This window comes from Danio rerio, chromosome 20, assembly GCF_049306965.1.
Source record: "Danio rerio strain Tuebingen ecotype United States chromosome 20, GRCz12tu, whole genome shotgun sequence".
NCBI classification, from domain to species: domain Eukaryota; kingdom Metazoa; phylum Chordata; class Actinopteri; order Cypriniformes; family Danionidae; genus Danio; species Danio rerio.
In genome coordinates, this window is record NC_133195.1 from 42,284,946 (window position 1) to 42,304,349 (window position 19,404).

General features: G+C 34.3%; 1 protein-coding gene across 3 annotated transcripts in view; it reads left to right on the forward strand.

Annotated features, from left to right (window-relative positions):
• Positions 1-19,404, forward strand: part of msraa (methionine sulfoxide reductase Aa) — a 136,467-nt gene that overhangs the window by 94,149 nt on the left and 22,914 nt on the right. For all 3 annotated transcript variants that reach the window (NM_001082893.2, XM_073933241.1, XM_073933240.1), the window contains one exon: positions 3,931-4,037. In NM_001082893.2, the coding sequence (NP_001076362.1) occupies positions 3,931-4,037 (107 nt within the window). The remainder of the gene's footprint in view (positions 1-3,930; positions 4,038-19,404) is intronic.

The following is a 19,404-nucleotide window of genomic DNA, read 5'->3' on the forward strand; positions in this document are numbered from 1 at the left end:
ACAAAAGAAAGCCAGTCCTACAAGTTTTGAAAATCGGTTATATATCATTTTTGGGGTTAACTTTCCGTTTAAGATTACATTTAGTTCAGTATTAGTCAAAGTTATTAGTTTTGTGTTTTTTGTTTAGTGATGCACAGTGGTAATTAAAAAACAGAGCTAAAGCTAAAAGGCTGTGCTTAAGGCAGTCTGAAGGTCCAGTGGCGTGAGAGAAGAGCGAGAGTCCCATCACGAATTCACTGAGCGCAGAGGCAACAGTTTGAGTGGCTGCAATCATGACCAGAGGATTCAGATCGCAGATTAAAGTGTCTCGGCCATCCAATCACATTCACACTCATTGAGATGGCCTGTATAATGGCCTGATTGTGTCTGTGCTGATGACTAACACTCCTCTCAGTCTCGTATATATGTTCACACTCAAATCAATATAGCTTCGCTTAAAGGGAAAAGTTCAACCAAAAATCTCACCATTTACTCTGTCTCAAGTGATTTCAAACCTTTATGAGTTTTCTTTCTCTGTTGAACACAAAATAAGTTGTTTTGAGGAATGTCGGAAACCTGTAACCATTGACATCCTTAGTAGGAGTGAAAATACTATGGAAGTCATCAGTTACAGTTTCCATTACCAAATTTAAATGTTAGGGAAATATATATAATAAAGATTTAAAATACAAAACTAAATTTTTTTTTTTACAATTTTGTTAAAATGTTGTATTTAGTTATTGTTTTTTGCAGTTTTTTGCATGAATTTAAATGTATTATCTTTTATTTGTAAAGATTTTCAGTGGCTAAAATATTATTTAATAAATATATCTGTTTAATAAATCTGTTTTGTTCAAATGCACCAAAATACAGCAGGAAAATAAGTATTGTGTACATAATAAGTAATAATATAATAGTAAAAGTAATAATATACCTAATGGAGCTGTTGACATGGAATTGAACGTGATTTTGGTAAAAACCCAAACCTAAACATAAAAATAAAACAAAAAAATAAAAATCTGAAAATGGGTTGTGTGTAATAATGAAATGACACAAGGAGAAAGTAATGACTAAAATGTATTTAATACTTATTATATATAAGTATATTTAATACTTATATAAAAGGCTTCTTTGGTGATGGCAGCTTAAAGATGCCTCACATGTGGACAAGGAAGACACATGAATTACTCCGGTGTGAGATTTTCACAGACTTTAACAGGGTGTAACAGTCTTGATAATTATGTGGGTTTCATCAATTAAATCTGTTTCTTTATTTTGTGTTTTATGGATTCAAGTCAGGGGATTGGTTGGGCCATTCTACAGCTTCATTTTTTTTTTCTTTGAAAGCATTTGAGAGTTTTCTTGGCTGTGTTTCATCTTCATCATCCTGCTAATGTAGATGTTGGACAGAAGCATTTATAATTATGAAGGGCAGAGGGTTGCTGTAGAAGTACAGAGAGATTTCAACTGGCTTTCACTGCCTTTCTGCACCTCCCTTTCTTCATGTGTTCAATACGTTTTCCCTGCGTCATTTCATTTTATTACACAACACAATTTGTAAGCTAATTAGATTTGTATTCTTTGCATATGTGGATTTATTTGGTTGTTATCAACATCAGGGGCAATTTCAAGTCAACTGCACCTTAAAAAATATGTTTTATGAGAAACAGTGATGTGTTAAATCCTTTTTTACCCTGCTGTATATTACCTATATTCACTTATAAAAAAAAAAAAAAAAATCATTTTCAAAAAGGGGTCTAGTCATTTATGCTGAGCACTGTAAATATATTTATTTATTTTGAGGAAAAGAAAAGAAACTCAAACAGTTGAGTTTGAGAAGTAAGACACTCAAACAGGTTTGGATTGTGCCTATACATACAAAAACACGTAGGAAACGATCATGTGTACATACAAACTTGTCTACACTGTAAAAAAAAAAAAATCCTGGTTGCCTTAAATTTTTAAATGGAATCAAATGAACCTTATGAGTCCACTGTATTTATATTGTTTTAAACAGCTTTTAGAACACATAAAATTAAGTCAGAACAAGATTAACTTAGTCTATTAGGTACAATGAACTAAAAACATATGTTGTCATGACTAATAGTTTCTATAATTTTTACAGTGTACATCTACAAAATGATATGTACAAACTCTTGCATCTAGAAGTGTTTTGTGCAAACATACAAACTCTTTTACATCTATGAAATTGTCACATACATAAAAACTCTTTGCAGCTGTCAACGAATCACTTGTTCGTAAACTTCACAGCCATATGATCACCTAATGAATCACAAATTACTCATCTTACCCATCCCTACACTGTAAATAAAATATCTGTTAATTAACAGTTTCAGTATTTTTTGTGATTCACTAATGTTTTTCATTTATTTATGGTTGTTAGTTGTATTATTACAGCTCTACAGTTTATCAAAGGGACATTTTAGTAGTTTGAAATAATATAAAGAGACAATGTAGAGAGAAATAAGTCTGTAAATGTACTGGCAGTTTATTACAACACTTTTGTACTATAATTTACAACACCAGTAATATACAACCAAGACAATACTGTATGTCACTTTAAACTATTAACAATGTTAATAAAAGTCACTTTATCTAACTTTTAAACATTGAAAGTTATGGGAAAAAGGATCAATGTCTCATAATACATTTAAATGAATAAAAACTTTATTCACAGGATATTTTTATGGTGTACTCATATCATGCTTGTGATGGAGGTTTGAATTGATCCACTAGTTTCTCCAATGTTTCATATAGGAGACAGGCTGGAAATTAGATAACCTTACAGTGTACAGTGGTTATGATGGCTGAACCATATGTGCAAAGACTATAGAAGGCCTTAAAGGGACTTTGATAGATGTGTTTAGTTTCCTGCATGTGCATCTGACCAATTGATCAGAGTAGACTCTAAAAAAATGAATATTCAGATCACCAATAATAAATGAGTTTAATGAAACCAACAACAAAAAAAAAGTATTTTTTGACCTTGGATGCATGCAAATCTTTTGCAGGAGACCTCCAAAATAAAATGAGGATAAAAAAATACTATTCAAGCCGTAAAATCTGAGATAAATCTCTCATAATATCTGGATCAAGAACAGAGCTTTAATTAAGAACTGAACTCTTCCCAGGATTTCTGATCTGGTTGATTGGGAGTTTGTTTCCCAAGAGTCTAAAGTACTAATAGAAGCTAATTTTGGACCCACAGAAGATGTACGCCTCTAATGATTACGTCATGCTTACTTGACTTACTTTACTTCTCAGATGTCTATTTTAAGTTTAACATTTATTATAAAGCAGTAGTTTACCCGTAAATGAAGAGTTTACAGTTTCTCTGTTTTAGTATTGGTATATACAGTTGAAGTCAGAATTATTAGCCCCCCTGTTTATTTTTTTTCCCTAAATTCTGTTTAACAGAGAGTTTTTTTTTTTCAACACATTGCTATTTATAACAGTTTTAATAACTCATTTACAATAACTGATTTATTTTATCTTTGCCATAATGACAGTAAATACTATTTTACTAGATGTTTTTCAAGACACTTCTGTACAGCTTAAAGTGACATTTAAAGGCTTTACTAGGTTAATTAGGTTAACTAGGCAGGATAGGGTAATTATAGGCAAGTTATTGTATAACAATGGTTTATTCTGTAGACTATTAAAATATATATATGTATATATATATATAGCTTAAAGAGGCTAATAATTTTTACCTTAAAATGGTTTTACTTTTTTTTTTTAAACTGCTTTTATTTTAGCCGAAATAAAAAATTGAAGAATAAGACTTTGTCCAAATGAAAAAATTATTATAGGAAATAATGTGAAAATTTCCTTACTCATAATTTGGGAAATATTTGTAAAACAAAACAAAATTCACCGGAGGACTTTTAATTCTGACTTTAACTGTGTACTGTATGTTTTTTTTGACAGGAATGCGTCAGGGCAATGATGTCGGGACAACTTATCGATCCAGCATCTACACAAACACACAGGAACAGCTGGAGCAGGCTCTGCAGTCCAGGGAAGAGTATCAGAAGGTATTTCATTTTCCCATCCATATACACACACACACAAAAACTGCTGCATGTTTTAAATGCTTATTTAAAATGAGCTGAAACAACTCAATTCCTGAGATTTTTGGATGACAACTTATTTGTTTTATGTTCAATCAACTTAAATTTGCTAAGTTAACTTAGTCGGGGGTTAACTTAATAATTTGTGTTGGGACGACATGAATTGTGTGGAACCCAACATTTTTTTTTACAGTGTTACAGTATAAAGACCAATCGAGTAACACATGAGCGATCTTTACTCTAACTCAACAGTTGTTTTACATTGTTTTGTTGAGGAAGGGGCACTTTTTTTTAATTTCTCATCATTGATGCTGTATTGATATATTGCTTGTTAATTATAATCAAAATGGTACTGTTATTTATATATACGACTTTTTTAAATATTTCCCAAGAGATGTTCAATATAGAGAAGCTTTTCAGCATATTTTACACACATTGGGTTTATTAACCTTTTTTAATGAATAATATGGGCGATCTGGTGGCGCAGTGGGTAGCGTTGTCGCCTCACAGAAAGAATGTTGCTGGTTCGAGACTTGGCTAGATCAGCTGACATTTCTGTGTGGAGGTTGCATGTTCTCTCCGCGTTCGCATGGGTTTTCCCCACAGTCTAAAGACTTGTGGTATAGGTGAATGGGTTGCGGCTGGAAGGGCATCCACTGAGTAAAGCATATGCTGAATAAGTTGGCAGTTCATTCCACTGTGGTGAACCCAGATTAATGAAGGGACTAAGCCGAAAAGAAAATGAATGAACGAATAATGAGTCATTTTTGTCTTTGCTGTGATGACAGTATTTTACTAGTTATTTAACAATACTAATATTATATATACAGCTTAAAGTGCAGTTTAAAGGCTTCAAGTCAATAGACAACAGTGGTTTGTTTTGTCTGCAGCCAATAATAAAAAAAATCTTTAGAGATTTATGAATATTGACCTTAAAATAAGTTTCTAGAAAATGTAAAAACTAAACCAAACTAAAAGAAAAGAGACTTTCTCTTGGACAAATATATTTTATTACTATACAAATGTCCTTGCTCTAGTAAACACCACTTAGGGAATGTTTGAAAAAAAGAGTTCACAAATGAGTGAATAATTTTGCCTTCAACCGTGTCTATTGTAAGGGTTGGTTCTTTTTTTCTCAAAATGTGGAGCATTTTGCAGTTATTCGAGGTTCAAATACAGCATTTTGTTACATTTTAAGCACTAATTTGTGCTAGATTAGCTTGTCGGGTGGTTATCACTACCACACATTTTGATGCAACAAAAATATTTGCATCATCATACTAACTTTTGTTTACAAAAAAATTGTATTTGCAAATCTGCATTAAAACTGTTAATTATTATAGTTTTCTATATAATGCAATGAAATTAGAATTGTAGAAATATGAAAAAATGCAAATTTATTATCCTCCATCTTAAAAACAAACACACAACTACAAAAAAGTGGGAATCTGGTAAAACTTTTAGCCTTTGGGTAAATAACAAACTGGCCAGCTCATTTCCTCAGTCAGAATTTGTCTATTTAAATAACAAAAGCCTTCTTTTATAGGTTATTGTATTGGTTACACTTCTTAAGGCCTTCCTGTATTGGTTATTTTCACAATTTATCATGGCATATGCTGTCAAAAACGGGACAAATGAGCTCATACAGGGGCCAAATTCTGGACCTTGTCAGAAGAAGGGTTGGTCTTTTGAACCATCCAAACCCCCCTAGTTACGGGTCTGTACTGTGTATTTATATTTTTTAATTTCACATAGAATTAAATGCATTTGTCTGATGCTAATACTCCCATTAGTGAAAATATTATTTAAAAACAATAATAATAACGATGACTATTTATTAAATTGAGATTTGTTTTTGTTTAGGATTATACAGTACTAATGTGATAATGTTTTGAATGGCATTTTAAGATAAGGTTTATTTTGTTTTCCCTAATGTCCACAACCCTGCCAGAATAAACCTGCCACAGAATCGCTGATAAACCCTTGCTATAGAAAAGAAAAGCTTTTCTGCTTTCTCCTCATCTGCTGGAATTCTAACATCACTATCTACAGTGTTTGATAACCTGCGTATCCCCAGCTGATGAAACAGCTTTTCTGCAAAGCAGGGAATCACATGCAATAGTAATTCTGTTTGTCTGAGAGAAGAGAGAGATTTCAAATCTGCATATAAGGAGGTTCAAAGCCCGCTGAGCGTGAGCGCTGCCATCTGCATTATGCATATATTTTTTTTCTAATTGCAGAACGCCTATATTGTAGAGCTGAAAATTGAGGTTTCTTGGTCTCGATGGTGCAATGCATTACAAACCTGCATGCGGTTCATGTGAACAACCCCACCCTTTCTGTCCAAGCCCAGCTCTGCATGGCTGAACAATAGAGCAGGCAGAGGAACCCACTGTGGTCCTTCTCATTTCTCCTCCCCCTGCCCTTGTGGAGGATCACACGTGTGGTTTTCTATAGTGGTGCATCCCAAAGAGACACAAAATTATGCACTTTTACCTTTGCTGTTCACTGCTGGTGAGATGATCTGCCCAATTCAACACAAGCATTTGCAAGAAAATTTTTTTCCATCAAAATGAATTGTCAGACACTCTTAATTATTTATTTATTATTTTGTTTTGTTCAGTTTTTCTTCTGTTTCATGCAAGTTTTGACCACTAGTAATAGCATTTACTTGTTATTGCTCTTTTGTTGATTTTAATGGCTGAATTTTGTAGTTAAATTAAGCTGTCAGCTGAGTGGTTAACCATTTTTTTAATATTGTCTGAACTCTGAAGATTCAGATATTTTTTGTCGACAATCTTGCGCACGCAGAATTCTGCAGATTTCCACAGATTTTTACCCCATCAATAATTCTGTTTATCCCATTTACTTAAGTAAATGTGTGTAAATCTATATTTATTCAGTTTTTTTAAATTAATTTCAGTAATATTATTGACTAATGTGAAAATGTTCATCTAATTTATGTGCAATGCAGTTTGTACAGTAATATTTTCTGTCTTTTGATATATGAAAAACTTGATTTATTATAAAGATATTATTTTTTATTTCATATATTAAGGTTTTAGGTATGATACTCCCAAAATAATTCAGCAGAAATCCACTGATTTATACCAAACTTCTCAGCAGAAATTGCAAAAAATGTCCGCAGATTCTGCCTGGCCCTAGTTATTGGGCAGGTTTGGTGATATTGGTTAAGGTGTAAGGGATGGTCAACAGTATAATTATAAATGTAATTACAGAAATTAATAACAATGTAATTACACATATGTATCTAAGGACAATGTAAAAACATGTATTTACACAATAAGTACTTTTTAACAAATAGATTGTTTTATAATAAAGGGTCATGCAGCCCCCTTGTTTCAGCATGGTGATTTCACACCTGTATTTTGAAAAAAGTCAGGAAAGTGGGATGGGTCCAGCTTTACTTAGGTGGGAGTGTCAAATGGTGAAAGAGGGCAGGGTTTGCATGAAAAGGGGAGTTTCAGTACAAGCACTACAGCTGATTTTCTCAGCGGCAACACAAACACAGACACAGTAGAGATAGACAGTAATTTGGGGAGCAGCATTTACAGCGGATCTGAGAGCTATGTGAATGTGGAGGATTTTCAGTACATTAATATTGAAGTGATATTACTGTAAACTTAGCAACTACATAAATTTGACTAAGGTATGTCTTTAAAAACTGAACGAGTATTGCTGAAGATACTAACTTTGCCTCTGAATAAACATAAACAAAGAACACTGATCACGCACTTACCAAAACTGTAGAGACAGGACAATCAACACAAACTCGAACCAATGTGTTTTGATGTTTCGTGACCCTTTAAGGCTACTTAAAATGGGACCAACATTTGATCTGCTACATTTATTCATATTTATTGAAAATTACTTTGATCCTTCTTTTCTCTTTTCTATTTCTATTCTGTTTTTCCATCAAATTAATTTGACATCATTTACAGTAGCTCTTTTTTAATCAGTTGCTACTCTATTCTCCACATTTATAACTAGCTTTGGATACAATGTTCTGCCAAACAAATAATTGATTAAATAATATTGTTCTAGTGTTTTGGGGGCTGTTTCCTTTCCATCCTCTCTGATACTGAACGATCAGCCATGTGCTCTTATAAGGGCAGCGTTCGATCAGTGTCCAGATTACGCTAGTGTGACGTTGAACACATATGAAATAACCTTGACTGTCTCTTCATGCGGTGTCTCTGTCATGCTCAGTTCACACATCAACATCAGATGCAGACTGCAGCACTCTCTTCTACATTAGAAGAGCTGAATGAACAGCTCAGTCGATCCCCGCTCCATTTTGAGCCGATTCTGAATACAATATTCAAGATCTTTTCACGCAACGTGGTGCGCTTGGTTTCTCAGCGACTGATTGTTGAGGAAGTGTTGATCTGACTGGTGCTGATGCCCACAGACACACTCACAGAAGTACTCGCTTTTTACACTCTTAAAGGTAATTTTAGAAGTGCATTCTGATGTTTTGTTTAGGGAAGAAAAAAACATTGATGGCAAGTTCAAGATTTGGACATCAGCATCATAGATTTAACCATTAAGGATTGTGTTTGGCAGGCCATTAATTCAGGCCATTTAGTTCAGATTCTTTTTTTGTTCAGTTTGAATTTATTTGTCTATTTTAATGTAATGATTATATATTAATTACATTTTTACGAAATATGATATGAAGATGCAAAAACCTCTAAGTGCAATTAAAAAAAGTAAAATTAGCATCTCTTTCAGGCTTTTATGTGTAGTTTCAGTAATTTGTGTAATTAACTAATTTATTTTTAAATAATTTTCTATTATTTTAATTAATTTACTTGTTTTAATATGACATTCATTGAGTATAAATATTATCAAAAAATTATAAATAAATATTTATGTTTGTTTGTATATTTTTACTCATGTTTTAGCTACTTTTATATTATTAAATATGTTATTTCTGAATTATTTTACTATATATATATATTGCCCTTAACCCTGATGTATTGTTAGGATGTTTTAATTTTCTGTTATTTTGAGTCTTGATTTGGTCATAACATTTTCTGTTTCAGCTAGCAGAATGATTATTAGTGACAAATCTTAGTTTGACACAGTCCTAATCGAAACTACTAAATTGCTTAGAAAATTTACAGGATTTTAACTCTTTAATTGCCAAATCCATAAGTGATGTCACTGATTTGGTGAAAAAACAAACAAACAGAATAATGCCGTCAACATAAAAAGTAATTGTGGACTGGAATTTTTTTACATTTCATCAAAGTTTTGGATATGTGAAACAACATTGCCTTTGATGCATTGTTTCATTCTTTTGACTGTTGGTGACTGTTGGTCCCCCATTGACTTCCCTTATAACAATTTTTTTTTGATTGCAAAACCATATAATCATGCATTTTTGATTGTAATTTTTACTGTTGATCATCAGTTGGCACCATTAACCCTTTAGATAGGCCTGTGCAAAAATGAGCTTAGTTTCTGGATTTCACATGGAGTATAACAGCAAATTGTCTGTAAGAGTGACCTTTACGCACTTACCTTGATGTGTCTGAGAAAATCAAAATATGCATCTCTACTACATAAAGTAAATAAAAACAAAGATTGTGTATTTATGCACCATCAAATGTGGATATAAAAGAAGTCAATAGGGCAAAAACAGCCACCAACAGTAAATTAGGAAAAAAATCTAACAATGCATTAAAGCCAATGTTGTTACTAATCGTTCACATGTCCAAGACTGTGATAAAAGGTTAAATAAATTTAGTCCACAATTACTTTTTATATTGAAAATACATCATTTTGTGTGTTATTTTTTTCCACCAAATCAGTGACATTATTTATGAATTTGGCAATTAAAGAGTTAAAATCCTGTAATTTTTTTACGCAATCAAGTAGTTTTGATCAGGACCGAGGCTGATTAACAGATTTATGCAAAAATATTTATCTGATGCATTTTTACAGCAATTTAAGTCATAGGATGTTTTCAAACGAACATAACAAAGGGGTAGTACTGTACATTTGAACAGTGAACAGTTCGGCCAAGATAAGTGAAAATGTACTCACCATTTACTCACACTCAAGTGTTTTGCAAATCTTTATGTGTTTATTTATTCTGTGGAACACAAAAGAAGATATTTTGTAGCATTTTAGAAACCGGTAACCATTGACTTGCATAGTAGAAAACACAAATGGAGTCAATGGTTACAGATTTTCAGCCTTCTTCAAACTATTTTCTTCTGTGTTCAACATAAAAAACGTAACTCATAAAGGTTTGAATCAAGTAAAAGGTGTATAAATGATGACAGGATTGTCATTTTTTAGCGAACTATCCCTTCAAGTGTGTGTGTGTGTGTGTGTGTGTGTGTGTGTGTGTGACGTAGTTTTAAACACTTTTAGGTCAAATTCCTTATAATAAAAATAACCGTGATAAATTTGCTCACTATAATTGTGGTATGATATTTTCATACCGTTACATCTCTACTCTGCGTTAGGTCAGAAGCACACTGATCTGCACAGTGCTGTGTGTGCTTGTCATTGTGTTGGTCTTCAGAGACTCACAGACTCTCTCTCTCCCTCTACTGGCCGTCCTGCTCTCCGCGTCTTCCCCTCTCCATCCTCCATTGTCTGCTGTCTCTTTCTCCCTCAACACCCACTCCACCCCCTGCGGAGCCATCTGCGCCTTCACGGGCCCTGTCTCCATGGCGATATGGGGGGCCGCGCAGCCCTCCTATTGGCCGGCTGCCCGAACAGGTCGGAGGTCGTGTGTAAAGTCCCGCCTCTCCGCTGTTCTAATCAGCTGTTGACCCTCAGCCTCAATCAAACGAGTGTCAGAAGGCGAGGGGTTAATAAAGGCTGCTCTGACTGGCAGCTGCGGCCATTATGACAGAGGGACAGGAGACCGAGAGACAGAGATGATGAGGATGATGATGAGCGACTCAGATCTTGGGTTCGGGGCCCGTCTGGGTTGCGTAAGAGACGATTTGGTGTCGCCATAAATCTCGTCTGCAAGGGTGGAAGGAAAGCTGTGGGTGGCTTTTTTGGATTATAGCGCCTGGTGTTTAGAGTGGGGGATGATGGGAATTTGAAGCGCTACTGTATTGGTGCATAGTGCAGATTAGTTTTATATAAATACAGTATTGAAGTCAGAATTTTTAGACGACCTATATATTCTTTCCCCAATTTCTGTTTGACGTAAAGAAGATTTTTTTCAACAGATTTCTAAACATTATAGTTTTAATAACTCATTTCTAATAACTGATTTATTTTATCTTTGCCCTGATGACAGAACACAATATTTTACTAGATATATTTCAAGATACTATTTATCAGCTTAAAGTGACATTTAAAGGCTTAACTAGATTAAAGGCAAGTTAGCGTAATTAAGCCAGTCATTTTATTACAGCTGTTTATATATATATATATATATATATATATATATATATATATATATATATATATATATATATATATATATATATATATATATATATATATGTATATATATATATATATGTATATATATATATATGTATATATATATATATATATATGTATATATATATATATGTATATATATATATATATATATATATATATATGTATATATATATATATATATATATATATATATATATATATATATATGTATATATATATATATATATATATATATGTATATATATATATATATATATGTATATATATATATATATATATATATATATGTATATATATATATGTATGTATATATATATATATATATATATATATATATATATATATATATATATATGTATATATATATATATATATATATATATATATATATATATATATGTATGTATGTACAGTGTATGTATGTATGTGTATGTATATATATATATATATATATATATATGTATATGTATGTATGAATGAATGAATGAATGAATGAATGAATGAATGAATGAATGAATGAATGAATGAATAAAAAATTAGCTTTAGGGGGCTAATAACATTGACCTTAAACTGGGTTTGAAAAAATTAAAAACTGTTTTTATTGTAGCCAAAATAAAACAAATAAGACTTTCTCTAAAAGAGAGATGCCCGTGGGCCAAAGTTAGCTCATTGGATCCTTTGATTTGGCCAGCCAGAGGGTAAATGACTGGGAAAAGTTTAAGGAGACTGTCTTTAACAGAGATTCTCATTTCTATTTTAATGTAACCTTTTGTTTGTTTGTTTCGTTGTTGATCTTTGTTTTGATGTTTAAAAGAAGCTGGTTGATGCAACATTTATCTCAATATTGGACTATGGTGATGTTATCTATATGCATGCTTCTTTTCAGAGTCTGCATGCAGTGGATACTGTTTCCGTGGTGCACTAAGATTTCTAACTCATTTTAAATTCCTTACTCATCATTGTGTGTTGTGTACTAGTGTAGGCTGGTCTGCTTTGTCCACTCGTAGGCTCAAGCATTGGCATATCCATTCGTTCAGTTTCTTGTCGGCTTAGTCCCTTTATTATTCTGGGGTCGCAACTTATGCAGCACGTTTTTACACAGCGGACGCCCTTCCAGAAGCAACCCATATCAGGGAAACATCCACACACACTCATTCACACACACACTTATACACTATAGACAATTTAGCCTACCCAATTTACCTGTACTGCATGTGTAACCACACGAATGCAGAGAGAGCATGCAAACTCCACACAAAAACGCCAACTGAGCCGAGGCTCGAACCAATGATCCAGCGACCTTCTTGCTGTGAGGTGACAGCACTACCTACTGCGCATCATATATGAATTGGGTAAGCTAAATTGGCCATAGTGTATGTGTGTGATTGAGTGTGTATGGTTGTTTCCCAGTGATGAGTCGCAGCAGGAAGGGAATCTGCTGTGTAAAACATATGCTGGATAAATTGGCGGTTCATTCTGCTGTGGTGACCTCAGATTAATAAAAGGGCTAAGCCGAAAAGAAAAGGAATGAATGAATAAATGTAGTAATTTACAGCATTTTATTTAGCATGAAACAGTTGTCATGTTTTTGAACACAATACCAACGTTAAGAAATCAATACACTTAAAAAAAGCTGTTTTAACTCAGGGTTGTTTTATTTTCAAATTTTCAGCTGAATTTAAATAAAACCTTTAAACTTAGTGGAGGGTGGCATGGTGGCTCAGTGGTTAGCACTGTTGCCTTACAGCAAGAAGGTCGCTGGTTCGAACCTTGGCTGGGTCACTTGGCATTTCTGTGTGGAGTTTGCATGTTCTCCCAGCTCCTCCGGTTTCCCTGGTTTCCATCTACAGCCCAAAGACATGCGCTATAGGTGATTTGAACTAAATTGGCCGTAGAGTATTAGTGTGTGTGTGTGTGAATGCAAGAGTGTATGGGTTTTCCCAGTACTGGGTTGTGGCTGGAAGGTCATCTGCTGCGTTTAAAATATATGTCGGAATAGTTGGTTGTTTATTCCATTGTGGCGGCTCTTGATAAATGAGGGAATAAGCCGGAGGAAAATTAAAGAATGTATGAACTTAGTGGATGGGTTTATCCATATTTGACCCAAGGCTGTGACCCAGCCCTGTATTGAGTGCTGAATCCTGATTTACAATCATGACAAATTTATAATTTTTATTTATTTATTTTTTTGTATATATATTAAAATATTTTTAAATATCGTTATTTTAACTATATATTAATTGATTATTACATTTTAAAATAAATGGACACTAACAATTGGACAATATGGACAAATACACATTAAAATACACATTCAACCAGATTTTATTAAATAGATTTTTTGTTGTTATTAAAAAAAGACTTGATTTTTTAGACAACTCAATACCAATATTATGACATTGAAATCTGGTCGCTCATCCCTGATTTTTAATAACATTGTTTTCTCTCAGTTTTTCTGTCCGGTTGTCATTTTCTGAAAAAAAAAGCTTGTGAAGATTACGGGGGAAGAGATGAGGGACAGATCTTGGGTTCGGGGACCGTCTGCGTTGCATAAGGGAAGATTTGATGTTGCCATTAATCTCGTCTGCAAGGGTGGAAAGAAAGCTGTGGGTGGCTCTTTTTGGAATTATAGCGCCTGGTGTTAGAGTGGGGGATGATGGGAATTATGAATACTACTGTATCTGTGGAGGGGCAGAAATGTCGCTTTAGAATATGCTTGGTAATAATGCATCGTTCATTGCTGCATAAATGTTTGGGGTCAGTAAGAACGTAGTTTGTCACGTTCATCAAGGCTGCATCATTTCAACATCTTTTTTTTTGTGTCACATGATCCATTTTGTTATTAAATAATTTTATTATGATTTCGTGCACAAGGAAACATGCCTTTGCTGTATACATACTGTATACATACACACATACACACAGTCTGTCTGTCTGTCTGCCTGCCTGCCTGTCTGTCTGTCTCTCTATCTATCTAATCCGTCCGTCTGTCTATATTTGTGTGTGTGTGATATCATTGCAAATCAATTATCAAGAAGCATGTTGTAGATCCATAAGACTTGCTGAATCAAATGAAAAGAGAACTGTTAACCCTGTTACATTTCTCAAGGCAATTACAACCCAACAAATCCTAAAAAGTGTTAACTTTGAGCAAAATGCAAATGGCTGACACTTTCCGAAAGAAGGTTTAAAATCTTGCAAAAAATCTCCTTTGACAAACTGGAAAAGGCAGTCGTTTCACAGAGTGACCCACTTGTTTTAGCAGCTCTTTAAACATGTTTTAGCAAGGTTTTAGTGAGTTGCCTGAGGAGCAAAATTGCCATTCTTCAATGAATGTTTTCCATCCCTTCAATAAGAGTGTCACAGTGTGCAGGTGTAGACTTGGCACAGTATACAAATTTGTGCATTAAATCTGTATTTTTAGTCTTGAACTTGCCTGCCATGTTAGATTACACACACAAAACTGCACATATTACAGTTACTAGTACCATTTAGATGTTCCTGACATACCATAATATATTCCTGACATTAGATTCTAGATTTCTCATATATAAATAGTATTGTATCTAATATTGAAATGATGTTAACACCAAAGTACATTTTACATATGCATTCCTCATATTTTAAAACCATACCCAAAAAAAGACAAGTGCTCTGAAAAAGGATGATTTTAAAATATGCAGATACCAGCAGAGAATTTCATGCAGACATGTATGTGTCCTTGGGGCAGATTTGTTCCCTGTGAGACGAGTGACTCTTGTGTAATATTTAAAGTCTTTAGCTCAAACGGAGCAGCGGGGCTGACATTTTTGAATATATTGTGAATTTAACCCGCTAGTTGCTAGGCAACCATCCATTCCATCCATCCCATAATTACAGAAAATGCAATTAGCTACAGACCCTTCACACATGCAAAGTTCATTGAGTTTCACCACAGGGATAAAAAGTTCAAAGCGAAGAATATTAATAATAGACTAGTGCCAAAACGAGAGCACAAGTTTTTTTTTCCCTCCCCACTTAGTAGATCTACAAATCTGCCTTCACTGGAGTCTTGCATCACAGTCACATTTCTTATGAACACATGCAAATACAAATACTTGTTTTACATATAATTTTATTTTTATTTTAGCCAATTTACATTGCGCTTTTGCCATTTTTACATGTTTTTAGGTGTAACTTATGTTTATTTTAGTTTTTAATTATTTCACCCCTCTCTTAATTATTTTACTCTTCTCTGCGTTTTAAGTCTGCCGACTTACATGGCGAGCCACTGGACAAACTGGTAACAGTGGAAAAGTCATCCATACCAAGGTAAGCAGTCAGCTGGTCAGTGCGAAACGGAAGGGGGTCATACCGCCCCGTGGCATTCATTTTAAAGATGAAACTCAGACATTAGTACTTCTGGCTACATAATTTGTGATCTCCAGAACTGTATACAAGGATACGTTTTCAGAATGAGCCTATGTTGAAATATAACCACTGTCATCATTTACTCACCCTCATTTGGTCATGGAAGCACAAGTATGCTTGCTTGATGCGCAAGAACCAATTAGGTTAATTCTTGGACATCAAGTTGAGCTTGTAATGTTTGTAATCTTACAAGTAATGCATATTCAGATTCATATTAAAATTTTGAAGTTTCTGAGTTTTGGGAGAATGGACTTTCAATGGAAGGACAGAAATCCCTCATACTGTGTTTACGAGGATTTTCCAAAGCAATCCCTTGGCAATTTGTAACTTTTGATTTAGTGGCTAATTCGTACAATCAAATTCATACAATTTTGAATGATTTGCTTATCCCCCAATGGCGTTTGAGTTAAGGGGCAGGGCTGGGTGCCAAGACTCCTTTTGAAAATTGTACATTTTCGTACAACTGAACTTGTATACGAATTAGCCATTAAACTGATTATATGTAAAATAGTTACATTTTCTCATGAGATTAGGCTGGGATTTTCACCTAAAAATGTGAAAGAGAACTCAAATTAGTGTCAACATGCGAGATTTCATGTCTGAGATTCTGTGTGTGTGTGTGTGTGTGTGTGTGTGTGCACATAAAACATACTGATTTGAGTGTCTTTTAGATTATAAATGCTTTAAAATTGCCTCAAACTTTTGTGTTTGAACAGCAGGATCTGCATTTTAAATTGCATTATTTTTCATATATTTGTGTGCAGCATGATTAATCAACCTAGGCTCATTTTGAAAACATACCTCTATATACATTTCTGGAGAGCGTCAAATACATCCCAGGGGCTATATTTTTTTGTGAATCCACCAGAGGCTTCTGCGTATACTTTTTGAGATCTCAAATTTCTCTGGAGAGTGCCATTTGCACCTGCTCTTTTTGCAGCTAAATCCACCAGAGGCTGCTGTCGACTGACTGACTGACCGATCGACTGACCCACCTTCCTCCTTCCCCAAACCCAACCAATTGTATTGATTGACCTGGCCACACACTTCCATAAACCCAACCAACAATTTTCTAAAGCAATCCTGAAAAAGAAAAGCCCTTGCCTGATTTGTTATTTAATTGTTTATTTATGTTTTTGGCTTGCTGTTTTTGTCTTACCTGCTTTCTGGAACCGTTCTTTACCAGACTCGAACCCTATTGTCATGGTTAACTCCTCTCTGCGACTCAATTCCATCAACATACATGGCAAGCTAACGGGACAAACTGGTAACAATGGGAAAGCCGTTCATGTTGAGGAAACCGTTCAGCTGGTAAGCTCAAAAAGGAATGTTGGTAGTGTTCGTTTTAAAGACGAAATGCAGCCACACACATTTCTGGCTACATAATTCGCGAAACTCCTGAAACTCCAGAAACGTATATAGGACCACGTATTCAGAGTGAACCTATGTTGTGATTAATGGTAAACGTAATGTGAACTAAAAAATGTATTTATACATTTTATATTGACAATATTGCAGTTCTCACATGCATCAATATTTTCTCACACACTATTAATGTAATCACTGCAAGAATTTTTTATTTTGAGTTTTTTGCCCATATGTCTAAAAATTCTTAAATCGACAATCATTTTTTTACATAAGTAAAAAAAAAAGTTTTGTTTTCACACTGTAAAACTTTATCTAGTGAAATGAGTGTAGTTAACTCAAAATTGACTGAAAGTTAATTCTACTCATTTGAAAAGAGTTTCAAACCCAGTGTTGAAGGTAATGAGTTAATCAAATACATCATTACTTCAACTTAAATAGAGTAAGTTCACAGCACTCATATAGATTAGTTTTTGTAACTTAAATGGGTTGTGGCAATTGGTGTCCTCAAATGGTTGGAGTTGCATTAACTTATTGGGTTTTACAGTACTCGGTTGGTTTGAGTTCTCTTCATTTATTGGGTTTTACATTGCTCAAATTGCTTTGTTTACTCAAATGGATTAAGTTCACAGTACTCATTAGGATTAGTTTTTTAACTTATGGTTTGTTGCAATCGGTTTCCTCAAATGGTTTGAGTTACCTTAATTTATTGAGTTTTAAAGTGCAGAAATACATCAGAATTAAGTGAGTTTTTCTGTACAACAACCAAAATAGTTTTCCAGTGGGGTAGTTAAAATAATCTTTCTTCAAATTTAAGGATTGATTTTTTTTACTTAACCCATTGCCAGATTATTTAGCATTTTTAAAGGAAAACCCCGTTTAATTAACACAAATTGTTTCTAAAAACAAAACACCATTTTTACTTGTCAATTTTAAATATATGGACTACATACAAGACAAAAATTGCAAATAATTTTTAGGGGTTTCATTAATAGGGTATGAGGATTCATTGATAAATATGAGTATCGGGATGTTGTGTTTAATAGTGTTTCTCAAAAACATGTATCAATAATCATTCATTTGCTCTCATGTAAGATTCATGCAAGACCCATTTTTTTGCATTGTAGTACCCTTTCTTTGTCCCCATTCTATCCAATGTAAGCACACATTTACACCACTAACCCACTCTATAGTGTCCTTATTCAGATGACCTTACGACTGATTCTTAAAGCATCACAGGAAAGCCCAAAGCTAGCAGCGTTGAGCTGAAAGAACAGACCAACGCACAGCAAAAAGTGAAGATCACTCAGGATTTAAATGAAGGAGATTTGCTCTCATCGACCATTGTTCGATATTCAATATCCAGGTCTTAACCTTCCTGCTTTCTTTATGAGCTGTTGATTGACGAAAACAATAGCTGCGTCAAAATGATACCGCCAAATCTGGCAAAAGCAACCACAAGGGGGCACCATGTCCCACCCACAGGGGGCAGAGTTCTATCTGTACGTCCATCCATCCACCCCCTGCCTTTGTGCTCATTTACTCTCTCTCTTTCCTGCTCGCTTTCTCTCCGTCCTCACGTCTCAAGAACTTGGTGTGGCATGTTCCCATCTATTAGCATCTCAATTAAGGGCTAACAAAAGACAGGTTTCTCCCCTCCGAGGCCTCCACATGTGCGGTTTACCTAGTCTCCATGTGCCCTGAGCGAAATCCAGGAGATTGACTGCACTCCACCAATTACACCTCCCCATCAATGTCTGCAAGAAATCACAATGGCCTTAATTAGCGACTGCAGCCTCAGTCTATTAGACGGCGGCGCAGTAAAAGCTCACTCGCACCTTCACTACTGGGTCTCCTATGGATAATGTGGGATGTAATTATGAGGGTGGAAGCGAATCGGAAGTGGGTGTTTGTGGCACTTTTTCTTCTTTTTTTTTTACTTCCATTGTGCGTCCTGCCGAGGAAGGCTAATTGATTTTTAAAGGAATTTAAAACTAGATTATTATATGCTCAGCGTTTTGACATTCCAAACTTCAGTTTGGTTTTTCTTTCTTTTAGAGAATGCAAGGTGGAATTTATTTAAGTGTGTTCTAATTCAGGGATGGGC